At 43.1% G+C, this 19,705-nt stretch overlaps 3 protein-coding genes across 7 annotated transcripts; 1 reads left to right on the forward strand and 2 right to left on the reverse strand.

Moving 5' to 3' along the window:
* The first annotated feature begins 8,695 nt into the window (after positions 1–8,695).
* On the forward strand, positions 8,696–9,943 carry LOC109776227 (uncharacterized). Of its 2 annotated transcripts, none has more exons than XM_020334884.4 (2): positions 8,696–9,081; positions 9,153–9,943. In XM_020334884.4, the coding sequence occupies exons 1-2, from the start codon at positions 8,929–8,931 to the stop codon at positions 9,810–9,812; spliced, it is 813 nt and encodes a 270-aa protein (XP_020190473.1). In that variant the 5' UTR covers positions 8,696–8,928; the 3' UTR covers positions 9,813–9,943. The 2 variants fall into 2 exon arrangements, with proteins under 2 accessions (XP_020190473.1, XP_020190474.1); XM_020334885.4 differs by having other exon boundaries at positions 8,716–9,099; positions 9,198–9,943.
* A 936-nt stretch (positions 9,944–10,879) lies between these two features.
* LOC109776228 (ras-related protein RABA1f) lies at positions 10,880–13,698 on the reverse strand. The gene is made up of 2 exons (XM_020334886.4): positions 13,248–13,698; positions 10,880–11,821 (listed from the first exon to the last, which is right to left on the reverse strand). Exons 1-2 carry the CDS (start codon positions 13,463–13,465, stop codon positions 11,389–11,391), a joined length of 651 nt encoding a protein of 216 aa, XP_020190475.2. The 5' UTR covers positions 13,466–13,698; the 3' UTR covers positions 10,880–11,388.
* A 1,849-nt stretch (positions 13,699–15,547) lies between these two features.
* LOC109776226 (pentatricopeptide repeat-containing protein At4g02750) lies at positions 15,548–19,495 on the reverse strand. 4 transcript variants are annotated; one of them, XR_005757218.1, is made up of 4 exons: positions 18,008–19,486; positions 16,562–17,713; positions 16,277–16,378; positions 15,548–16,170 (listed from the first exon to the last, which is right to left on the reverse strand). XR_005757218.1 is itself a non-coding variant. In XM_020334883.3 (2 exons), the coding sequence occupies exons 1-2, from the start codon at positions 19,451–19,453 to the stop codon at positions 16,907–16,909; spliced, it is 2,253 nt and encodes a 750-aa protein (XP_020190472.1). In that variant the 5' UTR covers positions 19,454–19,495; the 3' UTR covers positions 15,548–16,906. The 4 variants fall into 4 exon arrangements, 1 of the variants encoding a protein (XP_020190472.1); XR_002236007.3 differs by having other exon boundaries at positions 15,548–16,378; positions 18,008–19,495; XR_005757217.1 differs by having other exon boundaries at positions 16,277–17,713.
* Positions 19,496–19,705: the final 210 nt, after the last annotated feature.

Here is a 19,705-nt window from a genome sequence, read left to right on the forward strand (position 1 = left end):
TTTTGAAATTCCTGAACATTTATGAATTTGTAAACAAAAATTGGAAACAGGAACATCTTCTAATTCGTGGACAAAAAGTCAACCATGCGAACATTTTTTGAATTGTGAACAAATTTCGAAACATGAAAATGTTTTGAATATGTGAACAAATTTTGGAAACGAAAATATTTTTTGTATTTGTCAACAAATTTGGAAACTAAGATTTTTGAAATTCCTGAACATTTATGAATTTGTGAACAAAACTTGGAAACAGGAACATTTTTATAAAATTCCAAAATATTTTCCAAATTCGGAACAAAATTTAAAAGGTGAACATTTTTGAATTCCGATTATTTTCTGAAATGAAACAGACAAATTTTGAAATTCTATTTTTTTGGAATTTCTGAATTTTTTTAAAACAGGAACATTTTCTGTAAAGTGAAAAATAAATTTTAGAATGGGAACAATCTTTAGTTTTCTGAACAGTTTTTAGAAAAGAAAAGTAATTTTCAGAAATGAAAATGAAAAGAAAAATCAAAAAAAGTAAAAAGTAAAGAAAATGAACAGGAAAAAGAAAAAAGAGTGAAATGGAAAAAATAAACAGGAAAAAACTAAAAAAGTAATAGTGGAACAAAATAGAAAAAACCGGTCCAAAAACCTTCTAGAAGTTTCCCAAAACCCTAAAAAACCTGCTGGAAACCTCTAGAAGGTTCCCAAAACCGTAATGCTGGAAACGCTTAAATGGACTGGCCCAATTGGAATGAGAGCTCGATTCTCCTGTGCGAACCAGCGACATTTTGAGGCAGAATGCGGCGAATCTGGTTTTCCCTCAAAGCTTGTCGCCCACGTTAAAGAGCTGATGGTGCAGGTGTGCAGCCCGGTTTAGGGAAGCTTTTAGTAGCTTCCAAGCCGGTTTTCTTTTCTGTTTTTATGAGGTTTTTCTTCTAGTTTTTCTTTCTTTTTTTGCTTTTTATTTCCTTTTTATGTTTATCTATTTTCATTTTTACCAGTATTTCTGAAACACGCAAATTTTGTTTTCAAATGTGTGATTTTTTTCAAATGATTGATTTTTTCCATTTCACGAACTTTTTCCAAATTTATGATTTTTTTTCCCAAATCCACAAACATTTTTAAAAGGTTTGAAGAAGTTTTCTTCAAAATTTTTAACATTTTTCTGAACTTGTGACTTTTTCAAATTTGTGAACTGTTTTAAAACTCATGATATTTTTTATTCGTGAACATTTTATCAAATCTATGAACCTTTTAAAATTTTACCAAAATTCATGATTTAAAAAAAACTATGTACTTTTTTCAAATAGATTTTTCAAAAGAGTCAATGCTCATCGCCCAATCGGTCAAAGGTCATCTGGTGGCCAATCAACCATTAGCCAATTGATCGCAGGAGGGACCGAAGATGGCCGGTCAAAGTGATCTATCCTATTTGTTTGGCCAGAACTAGAGCGTGATGCATGAGCGCTAGTTGCTACAACTGGTGCTGAAGGCACTAAATAGGAGTACTCCGCATGAGCTCCTATTTCTGAGATCACGTGTGTCAATTTTTTATTAGAACCTAGGTCACGTTTCACTATTTTTTATAAACCATTTACCAGAGATCTAAAACTTGGCTCTGATACCAACAGTAACACCCGAGATTTCTACTAACCCTGAAGGTGCTACCACACTAACAAAATTCTACAAATTCTAGAAAAAAAACTCGAAATTTCGGCAAAGTTTCCTTTGTTTCTTGGACATCGATGACATGCAGTTTAGATATATTATAACTAAGTAACAATTTTAAGTTCACATATCCAAGCACGCAATTAAAAGTATCACACGACTCAACAAAAAATCAAGATGAAGTTCTCCAAACATCCACATGCTCACACTAGACAAAAGTATCCATGCTAGGTAACAAAGAAGTTTCTAAATGATAGCTATGAAATAATAGCAACTATATGATGTGATGTATTCGTGTGATGGTGAACTACTCCCGCCCTTACATGTCATTGCTTTGAATACCTGAAAACCAAATACAAACCAAGCGAAACAAAAAACAAGTGTGAGTATGGATATACTTAGCAAAATACAATTATTGCTGAAACATTAATATGTAATTTCAGAAAGGGGACTCAAAATAAGTGGTAAACTCCAAACATGACCATAAAACCTTGGTCAACTGAATTATCTCAAATGGGACTCTCCGGAATAGACACATCTCGTGTCGTTCTCTCATCGAAGACTGAAGCAGACATAGCGGACCCACCACAACGGCGGAGACCGGAAGGGTTGACATATGCCTAAACTAAACGCTGAATGACATGGCGGACCCTTCACAGCGGTAATTACCGGAAGAATCGACCGATGCCCACACTGAACTCTGAATGACAAGGCGGACTGTCCACAACGGTAATTTACCGGGAGAGTCGACCAAGTCCTGAACTGAACTACGAAAGTTGACCACATGGCTTAAGAAACTGACTTGCAAATGAAGAAACTTCTAAGCAGCCAAACAAAAAAATGAGGACCAATGATGACAACAAAGGATAAGAAAAGCCCATCATGTACTTGCCTCTAATTCAATGGAGCAGAACCACGCGTTGGCTCAACTCCGGACTGAGCAACACCAAAACCTGAGAAAAGGCAACCACCTTAGTGGCCGGAACGTTGTTGGCAGCGACGACGTGACCGGGACGAGATGGGATGGGGACCGACGACAATGCGGCAAGGGCAGCAGCAAGGACGAGTGCCCTAGGCTGCGGCGGCGGCTATGAGGGTTTGGGCGTGGATGCTCTGTTTTGGGCGTGAGGCCTTGGATAAAAGAGGTTTTATTTTTTCCCTTCTCCCTGGTGCTCTTATCCGTACCTGAGTTGGACTTCTACTCTTCTTTTTTTCCGAAATTATCCAAGGGGCAAGAATTACCTGATTCGCTAAATATTCACTCGAGCTCCATTTTGGACAAGTATATACATATTTTGGGGCCACTCGACGAGGCGAACTCAACCGCGGTCTCAAATTTCACGTCCGGTGTTTGGTTAAAAAGTCAGTGTTTTGGTCAACCCTCCGAACTTGCCAAAATTTATATTACGAAATCATGGGATATTACAAAGGGTTACCCCTTACAATGGTTACTTTTCATCTTCTCAGGTGTTAACAAGTGGGACACTGCATGTGCGCTACTAGTGCAACCTGCAAGTTCATGTTTTATTTACGAAGATTCATTTTCTGAAAACATTTTATCACTTGAAATGTACGTCCAAATCACAAAATGTTTTTATCATTGGATTTCTCGCGTCGAGATTTACGAAACTAGATCATATATTAATAAGCTTCGATGTTCCGTTATTGCTTTATATATAAAGCGGGGCGAAAGCCTCGAGAGTAATAAGTTTCGACAATTTTTTTCATGAAACAAACTAGGAATCCGAAAAAAAGAAAACTGTAATAAAACAGAAACTGAAAAAAGCAAAAAAAAAAAGACAAATAAACAAACCGTAAAATAGACAGAAAACTAGAAACGAAAGCACGGTCGTGCCTTTTCACTTTCTTTAGGAAGCACACATGTTTTTTTTTGTTTTTTTGAAAGCGTAGTTGTGCTCCTCACGGAAGCACAGACTGTATTTTTCCATTTTCATGAAGCACAATTATGTTTTCTCGTGAAAACACAAACCGTGCTTTTCTGTTTTGGGGGGAATCATAATTGTGCTTTCCCCTTTCAAAAAGCATAGTTGTGCTTTTTTGGGGGAGCACGGGTTGTGCTTCTTGCATAAGCACAACGGTGCCTCTCATGGAAGCACGGGTTTTGCTTCTCATGGAAGCACTACTGCGCATCTCACAGAGAAGCACCACTTTCCACAAAAAAATCCATAAAAACGTAGAAATAAGCAGTCAAAAACCCGAAAACACGCTGAAAGAAAAAAAAAGAAACCCCGAAGAGGCGCCAGAGCGCGACATGTGGGGGCGTCTGGGCACACCACTTGGGCGCGCTCCAGGGCAAGGAAACGTACCGCTATGGTTGCCCCAAGTGTGGGGCACGATGCCCAATTTTCCTTCGTTCATTTTCTTTCTTTCTTTCTTTTGACTCTTTTATGTTTACTTTTTTTACTTTTAAAAATATTCATGAATCCCGAATGCAAAAAAATATAGAGGATTTCAAATGTTCATGAATTGATAAAAAATATTTGAATTGTTCACAAGCTCTAAAAATGCTCACAATTTTGTAAAGAAAATGCTAGTGATTTCAAAAACTATTCACGAATTCAAAAAAGTTAGTGAATTCAAAAAACCTTCAAGAATACAAAACATATTCGCGTTTTTGAAGAAAAAAAATCATAATTTAAAAAATATATGCCAATTCAGAAAATGTTCTTTAATTTGAAAAAGTGTTCATGAATTCAAAAAATGTACCTGGTTTCGAAAATTGTTCAGGTATTCAAAAATGTTCATGAATTATAAAAAATGTTCTACAATTTTAAAAAATGTTCAAGTTTTATGAACATATAAACGTATTTTAAAAACAAGTCACGAATAAAAAGAATGGTCATGATTAGAGTTCATGATTTTAAAAAAACATTCACGGACTTGGAAAAAAACTTCAAGAATCTGAATAGAAGTTCATAGATTAAAACAGATAAAATATCAAAGAAAAAAGAAAAGAAAAAATAAAGGAAAAAAATAACAAACCGGTTCAGGGAAGGTACTAGAACCTTCCAAACCCGGAATGGGCCAACCCATACAGAGGACGAGGTGCATGATCCGAGGAGCGCAGGCGTTTGATCGCTATTCCCGGGCCTTCAGTTAGTCGCCCGGGTGGTTTATTTCCATGTGAATTTAAATATAATGTTCATGAATTTGAAATGTTCACAAATTTCAGAAGTTTTATCAATTGGAAAAATATTAGGGATTTGAAATTTTTTGTGGATTTTAAAAAATCCATGAAATGAAAAATAACCCACAAATTTCAAAAAGTTCATGTTTTTGAAAAAAGTACATGTATTAGAAAAAAGTTCAAGAATTTTAACAAATCAATAAATTTGAAAAAAAATCATAAATATGAAATTAAAAATGATCAAGGAACACAAAATTACTAGCGAACCGATTTTTTTTGCAAATTTGAAAAATATTCTTGAATTTCAGAAAAATGTTCACTAATTTGAAAAGAAACACGAATAAGATTATTTTTCACATACTTGTAGAAAAGTTCCCAAATGTAAAGAAATTTTATCATTTGAAAAAAGTTCACGAATTTGAAAACATGATCACAAATTTAAAAACGAAAAAGGGAAAGAAAAACAAAAAACAAAAAGGGCAAACAAAAAACTGAAAAAACCAAATAGAAAACTGAAGACAAAAAGGAAAATGAAAAACTCATTTGGGACCTTCTTGAAGCTTCCTAAAACTATCAAAAAGGGAAGCCAGATGGGCCGGCCCATCCAACACTGATTGCTTGCATCGTGGTCACTCGCTAGCGAATATTTGGAGTGTTAAGCGCTGAATAGGAAACAAGTGCAACTACTATGAAGTCGGAGAAAAGAATGGGATCTCCTATTTAGCTGAAATCATCACTTAAGGGGTGCCCCTTGGCGTAGATTCTCACGTTTCCAAAGCAAAGGGAGCGAGGAACAGTGCCTCTACCTTAGTCGGAGAGCCATTGGATAAAAAAGCCAAGCACCCAGATCGACCTAAGTATTGTAGCACGCGAAGTGTTCATATGGTCCTGTTTAGATAACTGTTAAATGGTACTGTTCATATCACTGTTTGGTGATCCTGTTTCATCAGATCTTTGTGGGGTCGTTCTTGATCGAACGAGCGAAAGATGTGGAAAGGTAGATGTATTGTTCCTCTTTGCCTTCCCTTCGGCAAGGCAGAGAACCCACAACATTTGCAAAGGTCAACCCATCTTGCCTGGTGCTAACAAGTGACGCATTGCATGCATGCCACTTCTGGCAACCTGGCGAGTTTTTCTGTTTTTTCACCGATTCATTTTTTCAGAATATTTTTATCTCTGAAACCATGCATCCAAACCACGACCCATTTCCATCGTTGGATATCTCGCATCAATATTTTTGAAACTAGATCCCATGTTAACAGGTTTCAACGAATTTTTTTCATGAAAAAAGGGGAAAGGGGGGAAATCACAAAAAAACAAAAAAAGGAAACTAAAAATCAAAAACCAAGGAAAAAGATCAACAACTTAAAAAAACAAAGCAAAAAAATACAGAACCCAAAAGCACATATGCACTTTTTCACTTTTTTGTGGAAGCACAACTGAAAGGGAAACAAACTCGTGCTTCTCGTGGAAGCACATTCTGTGCTTTCCTTTTCGGGGAAGCACTGTTTTACTTTTAGTGGAAAACTGGAAACACAGACTGGTCTTCTCAAGGAAGCATGTCAATATTGTTCCCTTTTTGAGAAGCAAATCTATGCTACTCGTAGCTAGGCAATCTAGATGTAAAGGATTTTCAAATCCTTCATGTAAACCGTGATTGATGTTAGCAGGTTGTGCTTCTGTTGAAACTACAAGTTGTTCTCTTTATGAAAACACATGTTGTGCTTTTAAAAAAAAATTAGAACTAGGAAAAACATGAAAAATCGAAAAGCCAAAAACCCTAAGAAAAGCAAATAAAACACAGAAACGTGCAAAAAAAAAATGAAACCCCCGATGGTGCATCAAGCGCGTGACACGTGGAAGCGGCTAGGCGCACCATTTGGTTCAGTCCCGTGGCTAAGTGATCTCCGCGAGTGCCCTCCAAAAGGTACCCCTTAATTAATTGCTCCCTATTTAGCACGCAGGGCGATGCAAAGCGAGCAAACACACATTCTATTGGGTAGGCCCAATTACCCGCTTGGCAATTTTCTTTTTGGTTTGGCATGAAGCAGTCTACTAGATTGGTTTTTCAATTTCGCGAAAATACTAGACTAGTTTTGAGGTGTTTTTCCCCTAAAAAACACGACTACAATAATTCTAAAATTGTTCACGAATCCCAAACATGTGCATGATTTTTTTTATGAATTCAAAAAATGTTTGCAAATTCCAAAATTTGTTCTCAAATTTGAAAAAGCTTCATATATTCATATTTTTTCCTTAAAATTCAAAAAATATTCATGAGTTTAAAAAATGTTCTCAAATTTAAGAAAACGTCCGTGAATGTCAAATTTGTTCCCTAATGTAAAAAATGATCTAAAATTTAAAATAAAAAACAAAAAGGAAATAAAGAATGAAAAAAGGAAACCAAAAGAAAGAAAACACATAGAAAAAGAAAACCCCGGTTATAGAACCTTCCTAAAACTGGTGGGAAAAAGGCACGTGAAAAATCCAAATATTGGTCGGCCCATATGCGATCGATCGGGAGGAGGGGGTGCACGTTTGCTCACTATGCTCCGACCCACGTGATAAAGAGTACTATTAAAGAGGAGTCGTAGTCTTTTCTAGTTCACTATGCTCCGACCCACGCGCTAAACACAACTTGAGAAGCTCGTTATGGGAGGGAACGATATGGATGGCAAGGAGGTGGCCTATGACGGGAAGGGCAAGGAGGCCACCTCTGACAGGAAGCGCAAGGAGGTTGCCTCGGGCAAGAAGGGCAAACTGCTGAGGCTCATGGCCGACATCCCCCCGAAGAGGATTAAGAAATACGGCTATTACGAGGAGAACACCGGCCCAACACAGTTCTACAAGACTGTCTTCGGACCTAAATTGGAGATTCTGCAGCTGCCCCCTGGCTTCAGCAAGTACCTCGTCCCCGGCCCAGAGCTATTCAGGCTGACGACGAACAACAAATGCTCCTGGAAGGTCACCACCAGGATAATTGGCGGTACACTCGCCCTTGATAAGGGTTGGGCCGACTTCTATTTAGCCCACGAGATCGGGATCATGTGTCTTCTCATCTTGAAGCTTGGGAGCCCTGCGAACTTGCAGGTCTGAGTCTTCAGCGACGCAGGCATTGAGGTGGTGGCAAAGTGCGGGCCACACCCTAAAGCATTCGATATGGATTTTGAAGGTGCTATTGAGGGTGCTGCTGGTGCTGAAGGTGGTGTTGTGGGTCTTGCTGCTACAGAGGGTGGTGCTGATGGTGCTCAGGATGGGATCACTGCTATCTTTGCTATGTTAATCCAGTTTGAAGACTGTGGTACTATTGTGATGTTAGCCTGTTTGAACTACTATGGTTATGCATTTATGCTTATCCTATGGTTTAGCTTATGGTTATGGTTTATGCTATGATTATGGTTACCGCTATGTATGCTGCTGCTGTGTGCCCATGTATTGGTAACCTCACTACTCCTAGAAGAGGGTACTACATCATTTGAGTTGTATGTAACCAAACAGCAGCTCTTTGCATCTCGGTAGAATATGCAGGCAACCAAACAATATGCAAAACTTAATTTTTGACCTGTATTCACTTAGCCAGACTGAGTTGGGCTACAGATGCAAAGTGCCCAAGATAGGTGCAGGTAACCAAACACACCTTGTTCCACTTGGCTTGTGGTTCACCTAAAAAAAACTTGGCTTGTGGATATACGCATGTTCCTTAAGAACGGATTGTTCTGTGTAATCCTTGAGTGCAAGCAAACGCCTCTCACTTGAGTGCAGGCCGTGCTGATAGCTTGTCGGATTCAGGTTTCAAAATAACAAAAATGGCCATTATTTCTCAAGTTTATTTCCAGGTATTTCTTTGAAGCAACCTGTACAAACACATTTGTTTCATTTAATTAGCTGGAAATCCGCAAGCAACCGGCGAATTGAAAGCGAGCGTGCGTGCATTATTACAACACAATTTGGCAGGGATCACACACAACCCTAAGCAAATGGAAGTACAATTAGTTGTACAATCTCGTGCCATCATCATGGATAAAATCAGATTTTTATAAGCAAGAGAAATGTGCATGCCAAAGAGGGATCACAAGACTAGAAGAGAAGAGAGAAGAACACGTACACATGCTGACCGCTAGGCGATGGAGATGATTCACAAGGGATCCTTGGACTTGGTGCTGGTCCCTTGTGGGCTTGCGATCATGCTCGGCTACCACCTCCTCCTCCTCTACCGCATCCTTCGCCATCCGCACACCACGGTCATCGGCTACGAGAACCACAACAAGCTCGCCTGGGTACAACGCATGGTGCAGGTGGAGGATCTCTTGTTGTTGATCCTGTTTAATTTTTTCTTTTCTGTGATCAGTGCTGGTTCTTCTGGCTGATAGCCGCGGTTCATGCCTGCCCGCAGACGACGGCGCCGGAGGAGGCGGCCCTGGCGCTGAGCGTGATCTCCGACAGCATCTCAGCGTCCACCACGCTGGCGTCGCTCTGCATCGCGCTGGGCTCGCTGATCGGCGCGTGGGTGAGCAGCAACGTTTCGCCCTCGGCGCCGCTCACGGCCGGCGGCGACGGCGGCACCAGCCAGCCGGCGACGACGGGGATGGCGTCGGCCAAGTTCACGTCGCTCCTCGTCTGCTTCCTGGCCTCCTTCGCCTGCTTCATCCAGTCCGCGGGGCACTACGTGCACGCCAGCTTCCTCATGTCCGCGCTGGGGTTGGACGCGCCGGCGAGCCACGTGCAGCGCGCGGTGATCCGGGGCGGCAACTTCTGGGCGCTGGGGCTCCGGGCGCTCTACTTCGCCACGGCGCTGCTCATGTGGGTGTTCGGCCCGGTGGCCATGCTCGCCTGCTCCGTGCTCACGGTGGCCGTGCTGCACCTGCTCGACACCAGCTCCATGCCGCTCCACCACCACCAGTTCGTGGACAGAACGAGCGTCGCCGGGGGAGCCAGAGCGGCCAGCGCTCCGAACCCGGGGCTCCATAGCGCGGTCGCGGTGTTCTCGCCGGCACCGTATCTCAGGTGACGGAGGAGAGAGTTTCTGGTGTATGATGTTCAAAGATTTTCTTATCTTGGCTAAAATGAGTATGAAGCTATCTTGATAGGTTTCTGAATTGGAAAGAAAAAAAATCGATACATTTGCTCGATGCTTCACAAGCCATTGCTTTTCAGTTGATGGGAGTTAACAGAGGGTGACGTGGTTGCCATGTTTTTTTTAGCTAGAGTTGATGTCAAGCCTCAAGATCATCTAAACTTCAGAAAATATTGGTTAAACCAGACAAATCGAGGGTATCGAAAGGATGTGACTAGGCTACTGACAACCTCAGTAGAATCATGCTGCAAAGCATTTCAAACAACAATTTAAACCTCAGTAGGATCTTGTTGTAAAGTATTTCAAACAACAATTTAAATGTTTTCTTTTCTTTTGAAACAGTCTTGTTAGGTTGGTCATGCTCTGCTCGTTGCATTTCACTGGTTAAATTTTGACAAAGAACATTGCATCGACACCCCTCATCAACCGTACTCCACCAAGTTTAACAAATGCTATTATCTTGGTTATATTAGCATTAAACACAAGAAATCATTGAAATAGTCCATGGAAAATCTGCTGCAACTAGACTGCAAACTATTCATTTAAAGACGCCAACCACTGCCTGCATACCATCAACTTCCAGGATCCAATACATTGACAAAAACCTTTACAGTTCTGAAATTTGCTGATGTACTAGGAATTACCAAAAGGTCAAAAATAGATCTTCTAAGCCCACCTAACAGACTAGCAATTTTGCATGGCAATACGCAACATGATTCCATAGTTGCCAACAAGAACAAACTCTAGCTGTTTTTTAACCCTCTATCAAGGTAGTTTAGAAAGTAAAATACTCCCATCTAAATAAGAGATTTTGAACTATATATAAATCCGGAAAGTAAAATAAATAAGTACTTCTTTAAACAGTAGCATAGTGAATACTATAGGCATAAAATGGTACCACCTCTGTAACTTTTTATAAGACGTGTTTAGAGTCCATGACAGTGTCAAAAAACGTCTTATATTAAGTTACAGAGGCAGTAGCATACGAAAACATGGGGTCATAAGAAGCATGGATCTTCAATGCAAATTCTGTACATCTGGGAAGGAAGATACACAATATAACAGTGTAAAACTGGCTACCAGTTACAGATGACATTTACCAAGTAGACATAACCTATTGTGATACAGAAGATACAGTATAATCTCTGAGGGCTACATAGTACACATCCATTCAGCAGGAAAGCCAAGAGAAGTAATGAACCATATCTCCCATTACAACCTTTATCAGGTTAGGCTGCGCAGTGAAATGTTGAGAGGATTCTTGTGTCAATTGAGGTGGGACAATACAGCAGCAAAGAAACCATAAAAGGCAACCACAAAATCACTGACATTCCAAAGTTAGCATGGCCCCCCTTATCAACCTGGGGTTAAATCTTGATATCTAAACGAAATTCTTGGTGCACCGGTATAATCTCGCAAACAACCAGGTTAGGAGGCAAAAAGGATGTCATATTTGCAGTTACCCATATAATCAGGTGAGCATATGGTCCCTCTTCACAAGCAAACGAATTTAGGATGAACAGCACCCTGCCTTTTTCACAGCAGAGACATCATCCTTGCCACCAACGTTGATGGTTTGTCCTCTCGGTGGAGCAGCAGGGTCATCGCCTATGTCGAGGGCCTTCTTGCTGACTACACGATAGATCTGAGTCAGAACCTCAGTGAAGGCGGTCTCAACGTTCATGGCCTCCAGTGCAGATGTTTCCATAAAGAAGGTGCTTTCCCTCTCAGCGAAGGCCTTGGCATCGTCCACTGATACAGCCCTAAGGTGGCGTAGATCAGCTTTGTTGCCGACAAGCATGATGACGATGTTTGCATCTGTGTGATCCCGGAGCTCCTTCAACCACCTCTCCACATTCTCAAAGGTCACATGGCGTGTCACATCGTACACGACAAGCGCACCAACAGCCCCTCGATAGTATGCACTTGTAATTGCCCGATACCTACGGAGAAAGGAAAGAGAACACGTTAAAATCCATGCTACAGCAGAACCAAAATATCGAGAATTGATGTAGATTGTGCTTGTGAAACTGGTGTTAGGTTGAGAGCTGATTGAGTAAACCATGTTGGAACAGGTTATACAGACCAAATTCAGCAAAATCCCTACAGCAGAGTGCACATACTTGTCAAACACACGCGAGCCTCTGTGCACGTCAAGAGCAAGTATTTGTCTATAAACATCAACTGAATAATCTATGCATGAACAAAGGAATATTCTTAGCAGCAACATACTTTTTGGACAACAAGTAGGGGAATTAAATAATTGATCTATCGCTGGACAGCAGATAAGCAGCGTTTCCTTTAGAGCCAGGTTTGCAAATACATGGTTCTCACATCCCTCTTACAGATGTTGCAGCTTGCACTATATCAGTTTTTATATCCAAAAATGCCAGGTGGACGATAGGATTTAAGTAACATCGGTTCACATATTTATACATCATTATCATATATGACAAAACAAACATCACTTATTCCAATAATGATTTCACATAGAATTTGCTGACAGCAACCAAAATATTGAGAATTGATGTGGGAATTATGCTGGTGAAACTGGTGACAGATTGAGAGCTGATTGACTAAGGCATGTTAGAAATGTCATACAGAACATTCTCGATAAATCCCTAGAGCAGACTGAACATGTGGCCCTCCTTGCCACATCAAGTGCAACTATTTGTCTGTAAACATCAACTGAATAATCTATGCATGAGCAAATGAATATATCCTTAGCAGCAAGATGCTTTATGGACAACAATTAGGGGAATTAAATAGTCGATCTATAGCTGGACAAACAGATAAGCAGCGTTTCATTTAGAGCTAGGTTTACAGATGTTGCAGCTTGCACTATCACAGTTTCTTTATATCCAATGCCAGGTGGACGATAGGATTTAAGTAACATGGGCTCACATATCTACACATCATTATCAAATAGTATTATGACAAAACAAACATCACGTATTCCAATAACGATTTCACATAGAATTTGTTGACAGCGATGGTTAGAGTTAAATTAGAATATGGGTCCGGGCAATATAAAATGGTTTGTTCTTCCAGAGAGAACAAGGTACCCCTGATTTAGTAACATTTATTGAGACCAATGAAAATCGAGGATTGTACAGAACAACATGCATAAGGAAGGTCACCGTTGCCCTGTTTCTGCCCAATGCGAAATGTGATGCGATGAGAACTAGGAGAATGGGCATACAATAACAGAATACAATAAGTAGTGTTGCTCTCATTCTTAATACGATACGCCATTTTCCATTAATCGTGACTATGGTTGAGCAAGATGAATCTGCCAGCCTAGAATGGATCATTTGGTCGTGTTTTTTCTATCTACCAAACAAACTCAACCAACCAACAGATGTATACCTCTCCTGCCCTGCCGTGTCCCAGATCTGGGCCTTGACGACCTTGTCGTCGACCCGGATGCTCCTGGTGGCGAACTCGACGCCGATGGTGGACTTGGACTCGAGGCTGAACTCGTTGCGGGTGAAGCGGGAGAGGAGGTTGGACTTGCCGACCCCGGAGTCGCCGATGAGCACGACCTTGAAGAGGTAGTCGTAGTCGTCCTCCGCCCTGTAGGCCATGGCCGACCCGACCCGACCCGACGACGGCCCCCTTCCTTCCTGGCGGAGGCGGGCGGGGAGGCGCTTCCTGGGGCGGTCGTCGAGGAAGGGAAGGGAAGGGAGAGGAGGAGCGGAGCGGGGCGCGCGCGGTGGCGTATATGAGAGGCCCGGGGGGAAGAGAGGTGGGGAGAACGTTGTGGGGAGCGAGGCGACAGAAAATAGAAAGAGGACGGGTGCGCGCCGCGCTGTCCCGTCTCGTGTGTCGTCTCTCTGTCACGTTTGTTGTTGTTTGGCTCGCTGCCTCGCTGGCCGACGGGAGCTTGTTTTGCTAACCAACCAACCCAACCAACACATGCGCCCGTAGGCGCCGCGAGCACATGGTCTTCTTCCAGCACTCCACACGAAGGAAACCTCGGCTTTTGTCTTTGTCAGGCAATTCCACACCCCATGCTTGGGCAGGGCAGCTGGGATCATGGCTGGCTGCGTTGTTTGCATGTGATTCACGCCCTTCCTCATGTGGAATGAGTGAGTTTGGATCATCAAATCGCTCCGCCTGCCTAGGCTATTTAAATCCGACCGACATCACCCCAAACCCTACCCTTCCCATCACTTTCTCTGACCATCCCAGCTCGCCCGTCGTCACAATGGCCAGGACCTCTCGTGCCAGGTGGAGGCGGCTGTCACCACAGCACTGCACCGGAATGGTGAGGTCCAGGTCGCGGAGGCCTGGCGCCAGGCCCACATTCCGACAGGCCAAGCTCCGAACTCTCTAGAACAGAGCTTAGACGACTCGCAGATGGAAGAGGCGGGGGAGGTGTTGTAGGCACCCGAGTTGGTGTCCGGGTTCACCCTGTTGCACACGAAGCAACACTACAACCGGATTCTGACGGAGGCGAAGGAGGAGCAACAAGTGCCACCGGCGTCCTTGTTCCGTGTGTTGTAGGAGGAGCGGCGGTACAACCTATCGCTCGAGGAGCATCAGCTGACGGAGAACTAGCTCTCAACAGAGCGGGCGTTCAAAGATGTCGTTGCAGCCATGGTCGTGGCGAACCAGGGCATCGTCGACCGTGCATAGCGGCTAAATCATCCACGGCGAGCGTGGCAGCTCCGCATCAGCTGGCGGAGAACTAGCTCTCGGCGGAGCGAGAGTCCAAAGATGTCGTTGCAGCCATGGTCGTGGCGGACCAGGGCATCGTCGACCGTGCATAGCGCCTAAATCATCCACGACGAGCGTGGCAGCTCCGCATCAACAAGGCGGAGTGCACCCGCCTCTTCGACGTGCTGGAGGCGGAAGCCAACAACCCACCAGACCAACACGACAGATTTACCAACGCCGGCAGATCCACCTTATTTTATTTAGGACATTTTGACCAACGCCGGCAGATCCACCTTATTTTATTTAGGACATTTTGCTATGTAAAAGAAATTTGGAAAATGAATGCAAAATCCGATGTCCTAGACATTTGGTCAGATGATCTCGGTCCTTATCACTGTCTATGACACATTCGAATGTGTCTGCAGACGTTTGATGATATCCAAACATGTTCACGGACATTTTATGATGATCCGCGGAGTTATCCTTAGAATGATGAATTGAGCACGGCCAGAATACATTCTTCGCACTATCGGCACACCGATTCCACCCCTCATCTCTAAAGATAGAGTAGCTTCATTGTGAACTCTACAAGCTCTCCCTGAAACCATTGCAGTTGGCTTTCCTTCCTTCCACACGTGCCCCTTTTGTGCAGAGCAAACGAACCACTTGGTCCTTTGCTTGAGCACGGGTTGAGGCGTTGATTGTTGGTCTTTTCCTCTACCAAGACGTATGCATGCATCTTCTTTTGGCATGCTACTATCATCTACTCACTCCGTAAACTAATATAAAAACGTTTAGATCACTATTTCAGTAATCTAAACACTCTTACATTAGTTTACAGAGGGAGTACTTATGTTCAGAGGGAGGTTTCTTGTGGAATGTTCCAGTCTTTTTATTTGTGATGTGATGATGACACCAAATACACCCCAGAAAACTCAGAGATGACGCGATTTCATGTGTTGAAGCTTCTAAAAGAGCGAGTTGCCTTGCCATGAGGAGAATTGTCCTTGAGACGGATGCAAACAAAAAATGTTGCACATCAAAATTCAGAATATTACTTGCACATTGGCACAAACTCAACCATCATTTCTGAAGAAGGTGTGTTTGGTTCAAGTTCAGATCGGCCCTACCAAAATCTGGCTACCTTGACAAAAAAAAAGTAGAACGGGCAAGGTGCATGGGTATGCCAAAAATTTGGTAACTGTACCAGAGACCAAAAAAAATTCATCCATGGTTGAGTACTAGATTTCCATCCTTTGTGTGGACGAAGAAAACATAAGTCCATTTCCGTACTAGATTTTTGCAAGTCCATTTTTCCTAGTGTATGCTTGGTAAGGATGAATGGATGATGCTAGCTAGGTCACCAGCGTCATGCGTGCGTGCGTGCATGTTTCTGTTTACTGTAGGTAAACATCTTGCAACCCGTCTATAAAAAATTGGGCATCGAAACTCTTTCCAGCCTTGTTTTCCCACACGAACCTTCTGATTTGGCAGAATATATTGCAAGCAAGAAAACTTGGATTAGCAGAAATATAAATGCAGATTCCACAGATCCATCCAGGCATGAACTGAAGGCAACCACCGCCTTGAGAACACAACTGAGCCGGCCTGCTCCTTGCTGCTTGCATTGCTGATAGCAACTCGATTAGTTGTCATGATACATTTCAGATCATATTTCTTGCAGCTCAGTCAGCAATGCGTCAACTATCCATGTAATGTAAGACTATGGAACATACCCTTCTTCTGCCATGGTTATTCTGACTGAACTGACATAGCAAAATGTCTCCATGGCTGCTTTCAGTACTGGATACAGAATAATAATCCATTGCGGGTTCATCCTGTAGAGGGCTCGAAACAAAGTAGTGAGAACATAGTTCTTGATCGACTACATATGGAAACTATTACGGTACATGTTTTTTTCAGTACTGGTCAAATACGGAAACTATTACGGTACATGTTTTTTCAGTACTGGTCACCTAAACTGGCATGTTACGCTGTTAGCAAGTTATCATGGATCATACCTTGATGTCCAAAGTCCTTCCAACCGACACATGCATAGCTAAAACCTTGTCCACATATTACTGTTGATCAAGGCTTCCATCACATGAGATAGGAAATATTTTCTTTGTGGATTCTCCTTCCCATCTCAGCACACGTGATTGAAATGCAAGGCCACATGTAGACCAACAAACATATTCCTTAGAGCAGTACTTCAGTAGTAGGCCTAGTGGATGGATGGCCAGACCCAGACACCCAGTCATCACAATCCCTATTAATTTGTGTTTGCATCTTGCATTGCATGGTCATTGTTTGCTGTCAACTGTAAATTCCGTCAGGAATACTTCACACCAGATTCTACTCTGCAGTCACCAGTAATCACCACAAGAACAAGAACCATCTCTGAAGTGGTGAAAGCGGTTAGAATCCCGCAGGATGATCAGCCTGCCCTCAATTGCAGAGATATACTTGAAAGCATTGTGACAATCTCCGCATACTCTGAGGTTTTTGATCACTCGGATAGGCCTCCCAACAGGAATATTTAGAATACCATAAGCAACAGCAAGCTTCTCGCTATGATACTTTAGCATGTGTTCCTTCTCTTCGTCCTCCACATCATGCAAAACCATTTCTGTAGCTGACACATAGCCAGCTTTCTTAATCCTCATGTCAAGGTCTTCCAGGAAAGCATATATCTTTTCCTTTTCGGGGTGCACACAGTCACCAACCGAGAAAGTGTGTACTTTGTTTTGTACTTCCATCCAACTGAATCCAGGCACTTTTTTCACACCGCGATCCTCCATCATAACTCTCATCTTCCCCACATCACGCCATTTGCCAGAAGATGCATATATATTTGAAAGCAAGACATACATGCCAGCATTTTCAGGCTCCAACTCAAATATTTTCTCAGCTGCACTCTTGCCTAGTTTGGAATTGCGGTGGATCCTACTCGCACCAAGCAATGCACCCCACATGGTAGCGTCTGGCTCAAATGGCATGTCCTTCATAAGGCCCTGTGCTTCATCTAATCGACCAGCTCGTCCAAGCAAGTCTATCATACAAGTATAATGTTCAGGCTTCGCTGTCACACCGAAATCATGGTGCATCGAATAAAAGTATGAAATGCCTTTCTCGACCAAGCCAGAATGACTACAAGCTGCAAGTACTCCAACCTGAAAGTCAAAATCAACTGAAAACCTTAAGAAGAGCACAAGTATGAGTTCTTTGCTCTTACAGACTAGCTAAACTAGGTCAATTCTCTGAAGACTTTTGTTGTAAAAGCTCTACCAAAAGCAAGTGAACTTGGTGGAGATCTAATAAAATACTAGTGACCAATAAAAAAATCTACACAATTGAGCAGAAGTATCATTATAGACGAATTGGTTAGTTAGCAGCACTAATTCCCCATAAAGCAACTTTTCCAACAAATAGTCTTAGAAACAAAGTTCAAGGAAGAACATTCTTACTAGAGTAATATCATCTGGCTTGGTTGATGTCGCTCTCATCATATCGAACACCTCAAGTGCTTCCTTGCCAAAACCGTGACGTGCATAACCGGCGATCACAGTATTCCAAGAAACTGCATCCCTGTCCTCCATCTGCTCAAATGCATTTCGAGCATCCTCCATGTTTCCACATTTGAAGTACATAGCTAAGAGCGCATTCCCAACAAACCTACCCAACCCGTATCCAGCTTTAATCAACCTCCCATGCAGCTGCATTCCACACTCGAGTGCAGCAATGTCAGCACATGTGCTCAACAAACAAGCGAATGCTGACCTATTCACCCACTCACCGCACTGCCCCATTTTGATGAACAGCTGTAGGGTTTCCTCACTGAAACCACCTTGTGCGTATGCAGCCAACATTGCAGCCCAAGAGACTGCATCTTTCTGTGGCATCATGTCAAAAACTGCCCTTGCCTCATCCAACATCCCTGCCTGAGCATACCCTGTCAACATTGTGTTCCATGACGCCACATTCCTGCAAGGCATGATGTCAAACAGCTCCTTTGCTTTCTCCATCATCCTCCGCTGGACATAAGCTGCCACCATTGCATTCCATGACACTGGGTTCCTCTCAGGCATGGCATCAAACACCATCCGGGCATCCTCCAGCATTCCATTTTGCGCATACCCAGAAACTACTGCTGTCCATGTGAACACATCACGCACAGGTGCCATGTCGAACATCCTTCTTGCCTCCACCATATCCCCTCCCCTGGCATAACCTGAGACCATGGTGTTCCAGGAAACAACATCTCTTTGTGGCATCCTATCGAAAAGCTCCTGTGCTTCTGCCATCCGACCCAACTGCGCATACCCAGCCATCAAGGCGTTCCAAGAAATGGCATCCCACTCTGTCCTTGAATTAAACAACTCCCTTGCTTCTTGGACCCGTCCATTCCGGACATAAGCTGCAAGCATGCCGTTCCATGAGACAGCATCCTTCTCCGGAGCAAGATCGAAGTACTTCCGCGCAAGAGAGACAAGTCCATGGTTGGCATGAGACGAGATCATGACGTTGTATGTCACAGAGTCCTTCACCGGCATTTCGTCGAACAGGCTACGGGCGTCAGTGAGGGACGATGAGACTGCCAGCGCATGGAGGAGAGTGTTGTAGGAGAATGTGTCCGGGCGTGGGATGGAGCGGAAGAGAGAGAGCGCGACAGGGAGGCGTCCATTGGAGGCATACCCGGCGAGCATGGCGTTGTAGGTGGAGGTGGAGCGGCTGGGCATGGCGTCAAATAGGCGCTCGGCCTCGCCGACGCGGCCGGCGCGCATGTGGACCGTGATGGCCTTGTTGCGCCGGATCACATCCGCGTCGAGCTTTCCGGAGCAGGCTTCTCCGGCGGCTGGGGGGCGGTGGCTTCTCTGCCGCACGGCGGCGCGAAGATGGCGCGAAGGGAGCATCTGCTCTTATTTTATTTTGAAGTGTTGTGCGTTACGTTTAGCATCGCGTCGCACACGCAGACCCTTCTATATCTTTCAAAAGAAAAAATGCAGCCTCCTTACAGCAAACCTAGCAGATTCGATGTCGAAATGGAAAAACTCTAGCAAATCCCTTTTTTTTTAGGGTAAGCAAATCCTTTTTACATAGTACTATCTTCGTTCCTAAATATTTGTTTTTTAAGATTTCAAATGGATTACCACATACGGATGTAT

This window comes from Aegilops tauschii, chromosome 5 (assembly GCF_002575655.3).
Source record: "Aegilops tauschii subsp. strangulata cultivar AL8/78 chromosome 5, Aet v6.0, whole genome shotgun sequence".
Lineage (NCBI taxonomy): Eukaryota > Viridiplantae > Streptophyta > Magnoliopsida > Poales > Poaceae > Aegilops > Aegilops tauschii.